At 36.5% G+C, this 11273-nt stretch overlaps 1 protein-coding gene across 2 annotated transcripts in view; it reads right to left on the reverse strand.

Moving 5' to 3' along the window:
• Nucleotides 1-5375: 5375 nt before the first annotated feature.
• Nucleotides 5376-11273, reverse strand: part of ARF4 (ADP-ribosylation factor 4) — an 18142-nt gene continuing 12244 nt past the window's right edge. For both annotated transcript variants that reach the window (XM_005868383.2, XM_014541352.1), the window contains 2 exons: nucleotides 8541-8666; nucleotides 5376-6350 (listed from right to left, as the gene is read on the reverse strand). In XM_005868383.2, coding sequence (XP_005868445.2) covers nucleotides 6264-6350; nucleotides 8541-8666 — 213 coding nt within the window. In that variant the 3' untranslated portion in view covers nucleotides 5376-6263. The remainder of the gene's footprint in view (nucleotides 6351-8540; nucleotides 8667-11273) is intronic.

Consider the following 11273-nt stretch of genomic DNA (forward strand, 5'->3'; position numbering starts at 1 on the left):
CCCCCCAGTGCACAAATTTTTGTGCACCGGGCCTCTAGTCCTATATAATAAAAGTCTAACATGCTAAGTGTCCAACCTTCGACCGGTCACTATGACACGCACTGACCACCAGGGGGCAGATGCTCCAACTGGAAGGTTAGCTTGCTGCTGGGGTCTGGCCAATCAGGACCAGGTAAGTTGGGCCGAACATGCCCTGGAGCCCTCCTGTGGTCCCTCCCTGGCCAGCCAACCTCCCATGGTCCCTCCCTGGCTGGCCCCGATCAGGACTGGGCAAGATGGCTCTGATTGGCCCGATGGGGACTGTGTGAGATGGGCCAGACATGCCCTGGAGCCCTCCTGTGTTCCCTCCCCAGCCCTGATTGTGCACTGGTGGGGTCCCTAGGCCTGGCCTGCGCCCTCTTGCAATCCAGGACCCCTTGGGGGATGTTGGAGAGCCGGTTTCTGCGGGCCAGGCCAAGGGACGCCACCAGTGCAGGAATCTGTGTACCAGGCCTCTAGTTTTAAATAATGCCAGAGCATCCTGTTCTAACAAGGTCTGCCCTAGTGAGAAACTAACCAGATCCTAATTTACAGGGGTTTTAGCAGAGCCTAAAAGACCAGCCAGCATAAGGAAATACTCAAATCCAGCCCACTTTAGCCCTCCTGTCTCACCTAATGAAGAGGGGAAAAAAATTAAGAAACATGTAAAATTCAGTCCAGAGACTGAGACCTACTCATAGAACTATAGAATGCTTCCTCTACCTCCACACCTTACCATATCATTATGAAAGGCCTATTTATAACAGGTCCTTTTACCTATTACTGTGGTTGGCAAACCGCGGCTTGCGAGCCACATGCGGCTCTTTGGCCCCTTGAGTGTGGCTCTTCCACAAAATACCACGTGCGGGCGCGCACGTACAATGCAATTGAAACTTTGTGGCCCATGCGCAGAAGTCGGTATTTTGTGGAAGAGCCACACTCAAGGGGCCAAAGAGCTGCATGTGCCTCGCGAGCCGCGGTTTGCCGAGCCGCAGTTTGCCGACCACTGACCTAGTACATCATGTCCAACGATCAAGATTATAGGACATACTAAAAGGCAAAAAAGTTTGCTGAGAGGAAGCATCAGAACCAGGCTCAGATATGGCAGGGATGACAGAATTACCAGACCAGGAATTTAAAATAATTATGACATTAAGGGCTCTAATGGATAGACAATATACAAGAACAGATGGGCAATGTTAGCAGAGATGAAATTTCTAAGAAAGAATAAAAAAGAAATGCCAGAGGTAAACACTGTCACCAATAGAGAATGCCTTTGGTGGGCTTATTAACAGACTAGAAAAAGCTAAGGAAAGAATCTCTGAGTTTGAGGTTATCTCAACAGAAACTTCCAAAACTAAAATGCAGAGAGAAAAAAAAACCCCAAAAATAAAAAAAAACACCCAAAACAGCAACAACAAAAAAACAGACTATCCAAGAATTGTGGGATAACTACAAAGGGTGTAACATATATGTAATAGGAATACAAGAGGAACAGAATATTTGAAATGACCGAGAATTTCAAGTAAATGTCATGCACATAAAATTTAAAAACATACCAAGTAGAATGCCAAAAAACTTATAACTATGCATATCATTTTCAAACTACAGAAAAATCAAAGAAAAAAATCCTTAACAATACAATAAACTTGTGTTTCGTGAACTCACAACTGTAAACCTACTTTTGCCCCACCCTGTATATGAACCCACTATAGAGACTTAACATACCTCTACTAGAATGGACTGATCAGGCAGGCAGAAATCAGTAGGGACATACAATAGTTTAAATCAACACCACCAACCATCTACTGTCTAAACCTGACATCTATAGCCTACATCCATGGGATACATATTCTTCTCAAGCTCACATAGAACATCCATCAAAATAGATCACATTCTGGGCCATAATCACACTTTCACAAATTTAAAAGAAATCACAGTGTATACTCTCAGACCACAATGGAATCATAGAAGAAACCAAAAACAGAAAGCTGGAAAAATCTCCAAACACTTAAGAGATTAAACAACACACTTCTAAATAAGACACAAAGAAGGTTAGAGAAATTTGAAAATGTTTTGAAATAAAAACAACTTATCAAATTTTGTGGGATGCAGTGAAAGAAGGGCTTCGAAGGGAATTTATAGCATTGAATTTACATACAGGTTTCCTCCACTATCTGAAAGGGGAGTTCCTACGAAACCTTTCACAAGCTGAAATGGCATAGTGAAGAGTATCCCCTGCTTTCTGAAAGTTCGTGCTCCACCGCTTTGCTTTACAAAAGACCTACATTAGTAAGGTAAGGTAATGATGGCTTTCTTCGTAAAAGCAAAAAACCTCTTCGGATTTTCTGGCTTAACAAAAACAAGTAATAATGTAGGTCTTCTGTTAAAATCTAAGTGGCATGACATCAACTTCTGGAAAGCAGGAGATAGCTGTATTAGAATGAAAAAACATCAGCTAAGCTTTCACCTTAGGAAATGAGAAAATGAGGAGCAAACTAAATCCAACCTAAGCAAAGAAACAATAAACCAAGAGTAGAAATCAATGAAATTGAAAACAGAAAATCAAGAGAGAAAGTCAACTAAACCAAAAGCTTTTTTTTAAAAAGACGAATAAAACTGATGAGCCTCCAGTCTAAGAGGACACACATTAGAAATGAAAGCTGGGACATCACTAGATGCCATGGACTTTAAAATAAAGTTTGATCTCAGTAAATGTTATGAAACTTTACCATGTGATATAATTCTGTACATATGATAAGAAAAACTGGAAGTCTCAGTGAATGAAACACTGATGATCTGGAAAATTAAGATGACATTTCACTTAAATTTTATTTTCAATCAAGAATATATAAGGGGAAACCCCACAGAAACAAATATGCTACAAAATATCAAGATACTACATCACAGAAAAGCAACTAAGTGGTTAGACAATAGACAATGGGGGATATTATGGACTTTTATAAAAAATGCTTATTGGACAGAGAGAAAACAGATAATGGTTCTATCAACTCTGATGCTGCTAGTCAGCCTTTAAAAGAACCACAATTCCTCTTCAGTTTCTCTATTAACATACTTATTTGCCAGAATACTTTTTAAATCTAGGAATATAAGCAATTGTTCTATGTATAATAGAGGTCACAGAGACCTCTTATTGATTGACCAATACTAAGTTTAACATTGTGTGAACAGTAAGCATTAAATCTTTTTTGTTGTTGTTAATCCTTACCCGAGGATATTTTTTCCATTGATTTTTAGAGACGAAGTCGGGAAGGGAGAGAAAAACATCAATGTAAGAGAGACACTGATTTGTTGCCTCCCACACTTACCCCTAACAGGGCCGGTGAATCAAACTTACAACCCTGGGCACATGCCCTTGAATGTAAATCACTGGAGATCGAACTCTAGACTCTAACCATTGAACAACATCAGCCAGGGCAAGCATTGAATCTTTTTTTTAAAAATATATTTTATTGATATTTTACAGAGAGGAAGGGAGAGGGATAGAGAGTTAGAAATATCGATGAGAGAGAAACATCCATCAGCTGCCTCCTGCACACCCCCTACTGGGGATGTGCCCAAAACCAAGGTACATGCTCATAACCGGAATTGAACCTGGGACCCTTCAGTCTGCAGGCCAACGCTCTATCCACTGAACCAAACCGGTCAGGGCAAGCATTGAATCTTGATAGTGTATTTTATAAAAAGTACTGCATATGGCCCTGGCTGTTTTTTACCAGTGGGTAGAGCACCAGCCTTCGGACTGAAAGGTTCCGAGTTCAATTCCGGTCAAGGGCACATGCCCAGGTTGCAGGCTTGATCCTCAGTAGGGGGTGTGCAGGAGGCAGTCGACCAATGATTCCCTCTCATCACTGATGTTTCTCTCTCTCTGAAATCAGTAAAAATATATTTTTTTAAAAAATACTTCATATGTCAACTAATTAGGACAGTGATAGTGATTTTGCTTGCATTTACTGCAAAAAACATAGGGAAAAGCACTTAGGTATTATCTCTTAATTTATTCATTTTTCCAAGTTTACTCCTATCTGGAAAAAAAAAAAGAATTTCTCAATTTGATTAAAAAAACTAAAAACAAAACGACCCTGATTAGGGATGAAGTAAAATTTTGGGGGGTAAAAAACATACCAAGTTAATACTTTCTTAAAAAAAAAAAAAAAAAAAAAAAGGCAGGGTGGGGGAGGGGGAAGGGAAGTCTTCCTAATCTTTTTTTAAAACCCATTTCGTGAAAATTAAGCAATTTTAGTTTCTTAATGCAGTCATTTCCAACAATGATAGTAGAACCCCCTTACAACACAATTAACATTGTATGAATTTTCTTTACTCCCTTTCTTTGACTTACTTGGCTTAATTTTAAAATAATACAGTGGTAATTTAACTGATCCTACACTGAACCTACTGAAGTTTAATCTCTTGAACCCCATAAAGCTACACATACTACTAGATCTTAGTTTTAACCAACAAGAAATGATACCTTTCTTATTTGGAGAGAAGAGAAAACTCATCTGGTGGGCTAGGAAAGTTGCACTTACATCAAAGTGACAGGTTAAACACACGCTTTATCCCAGTAACCTGTTTGACAATCAACTACTTAATTCCAATTTCTTTTCAGTTGAACCAGTACTTTTTGTTGTTGTTGTTAACTATTCAAAACTATACATTATTTTACAAGCATGTGCTTGGTTTTGAAAATAAAATTTCAATCCACAAATTTACCAAAATCTATGCAAGCCATTAACAATCATAAAAAATCAAGGTTTATAAAATACAAAGAAATTTAGACTATAGACAAAAACTAAGTTATTCATAAGGTTACCAAGTGGAGTCCCTAATAACTTAATAGTTAATGAGGTATATACCTTTATTGCCTTATTAACAAAAACTTAGTCACATGTAATCTCTCTGCAGTTCCGAAATTCGTGAAGCAGAAAAGTGCTGTTACCTTTTTTCTTCTATGTAGAAAAGCAACATCAATCATAGTCTATGTATTCTGCCATGAAACAGCACTTAAATTTTTTTAACCTTAGCTGTAAAGCAAGCACATGCATACATGCTTTTGGGGCAGTTCATTTTATTATAGCTTTTTATTCTTGATCTGTTTTTAGAAATGTACAGTGTCAAAAATGGTATTTTATCAAATAAAACTAAATTTTAAAAGTTGCTTCCCCACTCTGTCATACACACGATAGCAACCCAAACTTTATTTTCATTTTAAACAATTAATAAATTTCACTGGGATCTGTATTATTATTCACAGTGTAAAGTATGTAAATCAACTTTACTAAATAAGAAAATCCATGTCAAACATCTTTAAAACTCAAAAAGAACACACACAAATATATATTTTATCATTTTATTAGGAATAATTCCAAATGGGTTATGAAGAAAACTTATTCATTTGAGTTTGATGAGTTTTCCAAAAACTCTTAATGAAGATATGTTCACCAATAAACAATAAAACATCAGCAGAACTATCATATACTGGGCAAAGAGTCAGGCTGATACCAAAAGCAACATGCAACATAAAAAAGATACAATATAAAGAAAGACAATCTGCTGGGTATTAAAAATCATCTCCATATGAACTCTTTGCTACCAGCATAGAACTAATTAGCTATTGAATCCAAACCACACCAAGGTAAGCTTGGCTGATGGAAGCCAGGAGTCATAATCGGGGGGAGAGAAGGGAGGAGTAATAAATTCCTCAGTGCAAGAGATCTCAGTAGTGTTTTGGAGCATTTCCCTGGCTGGTACAAGCAGTATTAGAAAATCTTTTTGGCAAGGGAGGAAAATAAATACAAACGGAATGCTACATTTTATTTTTAAATCAGCAGACTGTCCCAGGAATGATAAAGGTATCAGTAAAGTAGCAAGGGGATAACTTTAAAACATTATTTTTTGTGGGCTCAAAAAACATTCAAAACGGATTTATTTAAAGGTGTCACAATAGCTATGTTCAGGCATTTAGGCTTAAGGGAAGTAAAATTAAAAGAGGACACTTTTTCCCCCCAAGTTAAAGATAATTTCTTTAAAACCAAGCATATTGCTAAAGTGCAACATTTATACTTGGTAAACAATAATTGGCAACAAAATAAGTTTAAACACTGTAATATTCTGCCCAAACCAGTCCCAGATACTGTTTAATAACCAAGATGTAAACTAATTTTGTTGTAACAAGCCTAGACAAATTCTATCCAACATGTCCTTGATTAGATATCCAGTTTCATTTAACGTTTTGAAAGCTCATTTGACAGCCAGTCAAGTCCCTCATACAGACCAGTTCCTTGTGTAGCACAAGTGGCTTGAACATACCACTACAAAGAAAAAAAACAAGAAAATACGTGATTAACATGAGACTATGTATGACACAGAGTTTCAAATTTCTGAATCAGAAAATTATTTCCCCCCAATTGCTTAGGGGTATTATTTAGCCAGCAGTTTCCATAAACATACAGAAAAAAAGAAAACATAAGCCCGGCAGTGTGGCTCAGTGGTTGAGTGTCAACCCATGAACCAGGAGTTCACAGTTCGATTCCCGGTCAGGGCACATGCCCAGGTTGCAGGCTCTATCCCCAGTAAGGGGTGTGTAGGAGGCAGCCAATCAATGATTCTCATCATTGATGTTCTATCCCTCTCTCTGAAATCAGTTTTTTTAAACAAAGGAAACAAAATACATAAAACCATAGGAATAAATGAGTAAATACATTAAAGTTTTACTCAAGTGATTACTTTTATATTTAATGATCTCAGTAAGTGTATATATAGACTGGGAGTTCTCTCATAACTCTTGCTTCTCAAAAAACTCCTCTCACATTTAAAGCTACTTCTACCCACACATTAAATTTAACCAACTATCTACTACTTAATCTAAAAAGAACATTCATGGGAAGATTAGTAACAAATAAACTACCCACCTATTCCTTATAACCCTCTTATTTCCCACTTTTTAAAAAAGTTCAGAATATAGGAGGCAAAATTTTTAGAGTATGGGCTTGATATTTTTAGAGACATGCTTTTCAGATAATTTCATTATCTTTAGTCTTATGCATTCCAGAAAGTTCTACTTTTTAAAATTGGTAATGAATCTTTTCTCTAGTAACTCTATGTACTGCCATAAAAAGTTACAAATACAAAAAGACTTAGAAAGCAATTTAATTATCTATAAGGGATAATTTATTTTTATTAATTTCTTTATTCACGTTTTATTTTGCCTTAAAGACCTTGTTTTAATATTGCAACACCACTGAAAGTATACAATGTTGCCAAGTATTATTTGAATATCAAACACCCCAGAAGGCTGGGAAAAGGCATAAATTCATATCATAGCATGGAAAACTGGTATCCTTTGCAGTTTATTTTATTTAAATCAGTCTGGAACATCTCAAACAGTCTTTACATTATTGCCACAGTACAGTATTTGCCTTGCTGACAAGCTAATAAAAAACTATTGTAAAGCACAAGCCACACTAATAGTTTGTGATATCATGTTTACATATAAAACTGCATGTTGGCCGAAACCGGTTTGGCTCAGTGGATAGAGTGTCAGCCTGCGGACTGAGAGGTCCCAGGTTCGATTCCGGTCAAGGGCATGTACCTGGGTTGTGGGCATATCCCCCGTGGGAGATGTGCAGGAGGCAGCTGATCGATGGTTCTCTCTCATCGATGTTTCTAACTCTCTATCTCTCTCCCTTCCTCTCTGTGAAAAATCAATAAAATATTTAAAAAAAAACAACTAAAAAAAAAAACTGCATGTTGTGTTTTGCCGATATTTAAATCACAGATATAAAATAAGCTGTTAGAGAGGGAATATTTCTTGTAATTTTAAATTAAAAACTTAGAGAGATAGAAACATCGATGAGAAAGGAACATCATCTATAGGCTGCCTCCTGCACGCTCCCTACTAGGGGTCGAGCCCACAATCTGGATATGTGCCTGGACCAGGAATTGAACCAGCAACCTTCTTGGTTCCTGGGTCAACACTCAACCTCTGAGCCACACCGGCCGGGTGCCCCACAAGCTTTTGATATTACGGTACAAAACAATATTATCTAAAATATGGCTCCTAAAAACAAAATTACAAATTATTTGCCTCAGTTATTTAAAAGATATAAAATTTAAAATATCAATAATTTTTTAGTATTACAATTTACACACAGCAGTTTTCTACATATTTATCAATACTAAAAATTTTGAGGATAAAGTTAACAAACATTAAATAAAATAAAGATATTTAAATCTTTAGATCCTTAACGAATATTTATTAAAAGCTAAAAAAATGGAGAAGGTACCAGCATTCTCTAAAGTAAAACTGAACAAATTTATAACAGTATGAAATAATGCCTGAAAGGGGTCATATTTGTGTAAGCAAGAGTAAACTATAGTAAAATAATGTGTTCATTATCTGCTCAAAGGGGACAACTAGCTAATAAATTTTTAAACTAAATATAAAACAATTATCCTAATAAGTCTAATAGTCAAGAAATTAATATAAGCCAAATACTTACTGTTCTGTTACGAAGAGACTGAAGACCTAATTTATCTGTCATTTCACTGATGGCCATAGCATTTGGCAAATCCTGTTTATTTGCAAAAAGCAGCAACACTGCATCTTGCAACTCATCTTCCTGAAGCTGAAAATAAAAGCTTAGACATTAACAACTATAAAACTGGAATTCAATTATTGTAACAAACTAAATAGAACACTGTCTTCCTATATATATTATTTATTAAATATCAACCCAATTTCTCTACATAAAGTTAAGGATTCCTACAAGTTAAATCTCTTATCCTTCATTGTTGAGGGGTTTCTTCCAGTACTTATATATATTTTATTGTAAGTATGCCTATGCTATTTTTTAAATATATTTTTTATTGTCAACAGTATTACAGATATCTCCCATTTTCCCCTCCTATACCCCTTTCCACCCAGCCTCTACTCCCTTAGACCCGTGGTCGGGAAACTGCGGCTCTTTGGCCCCTTGAGTGTGGCTCTTCCTAAGCCTTAGGAGTACCCTAATTAAGTTAATAACAATGTACCTACCTATATAGTTTACGTTTAAAAAATTTGGCTCTCAAAAGAAATTTCAATCGTCGTACTGTTGATAGTTGGCTCTGTTGACTAATGAGTTTGCCGACCACTGCCCTAGACCGTCACCCACACTACTGTCTGTGTCCAAGTGCTATGCATAGAAGTATTTAAGTTCTCTGGTTTATCTTTTCTCATCCCCCCTCCTCCCACCCAGAGATACGTCAGTCTGTTCCATGCCTCCATCCTCTAGTCTTATTTTGTTGGTAAATTCATTTTGTTCATTAGATTCCACAAATAAGTGAGATCATGTGGTATTTGTCTTTCTCTGACTGGTTTATTTCACTTAGCATAATAGTCTTCAGTTCCATCCATGCTGTCTCAAAGGGTAGAGATCCTTCTTTTTTACAACTGCATATTTCATTATGTAAATATAACAGATTTTTTGTTGTTAATCCTCACCCAAAGATATTTTCCCATTGATTTTAGAAAGTGGAATGGAGGGGGAGAGATACATAGAGAGAAACATTGAGATGAGAGAGACACATCAATTGGTTACCTCCGACACATGCCCCAACCTGGCTGGGGGATTGAGCCTGCAACCAAGGCATGTGCCCTTGACCTGAATCAAACCCGGAACCCTTCAGTCCAGAGGCCGACCATCTATTTACTGAACCAAACTGGCTAGGGTGTAACACAGCTTTTTTTTTTATCCGTTCCTCTACTGATGGGCATTTGGGCTGTTTCCAAATCTTAGCTATTGTAAAGAAGGCTGCTATGAACATAGAGGTGCATATATTCTTTCTGATTGGTGTTTTAGGGGTTTTAGGATATATTCCCAGAAGTGGGATCTTATCCTTCAGTTTTTAAATCCTGAACAAATAATTATATGCCTTCAAGTAAAGCAAAACTTTTTCAAGCCAACCATGCTATACTCCATTAAGGTAAAACATTTATTCAGTCTTCATGATTATACATTGAGGGTAAGACTGGCAAGGACAAGAAACACATATGGCAATAAATATTTATGACAGGATCTTATGATACTTAGTAGTAGAACTATTTAGATAATGATTCTTTTTGGACTTTTATCCTTTCCAGCCAGCTGGACTAGACAACAGTGGGACAACAATACAATGATTAGGGTATTAACAATGTCATAAAAAATGCAAGAATACCACCAAAAGTAGAAAGCCAGTAAAAATGAGATTCTGATACATGATACAATATGAACCTCGAAAACTTATGCTCAGTGAAAAGTAACGAAAATTTTAAAAATTAACAAAAGACCACATATTGCATGATTCCAATTATATAAATGTCCAGAATAGGCATATGTATATAGAGACATAAAGAAGATTAGTGGATGTCAGAGCTAGGGGTGTAGGGTAGAGTGGGGAAAGGAATGGGGAATAAATAATAAATGTTCTACTATTTCTTTATGGGCCGATGAAAATGTTCTAAAATTAGACTGTGGTAACGGTTGTTAACATTTTGTAAACTAATAACCACTAACTTGTGCATTTCAAATGAGTGAAGTTCATGGCATGTGACTTTTATCTCAAAACTATTTACAAAAAGAGTAGAAGGGGTGATATGTAACTCATCCGACAAAAAAGAAAAAAAACACCCCAGCAGTTATTTAGTTACACATACACTGACAAAATGGTTTTACAGATTGCAATAAATGAGAATTAAGATTTCATTTCAGTAAATGTTTTATGGCCATAATTTGAAACCATGGCAAGTTTCCTCAACAACCCCACCCCGCCCTGGCTTTTTAGCAAACAGACAAATGAAAACATTAACCCAATATATGGCCAGGCCAAGATGCCACAGTCAACCAAAATCCTACTACAATCCCCGGGATTCTTTATCATGGTTACTATTACAAAACATTTCAAAGTATACATTGTAGGCACAATATAGAAAACACTAAACCCAATGACCTTAGGAGCAAGGAATCTGAACCAGCATCCCACCCATAAAGTATCAGAACTACCAATTTTATACCTATAAAATAAGACTGGACTAATGTAAACATCCTCAATCAGAGAGATGCATCAAAAGCAGTCATGGAGCATTCTAAAAACAAGCTGGGCTTTTTCTCCTAGCCTACTACGTAGATTCTCTTCTGTGTCTGTGGTTTTTTTAAAAAAACTCTATAGATTTTTATATGCATTCTTTTTTTTTCTTTATTGATTAAGGTACC

The sequence above is a fragment of the Myotis brandtii genome, unplaced genomic scaffold (genome assembly GCF_000412655.1).
Source record: "Myotis brandtii unplaced genomic scaffold, ASM41265v1 scaffold268, whole genome shotgun sequence".
In the NCBI taxonomy this organism is placed as follows: domain Eukaryota; kingdom Metazoa; phylum Chordata; class Mammalia; order Chiroptera; family Vespertilionidae; genus Myotis; species Myotis brandtii.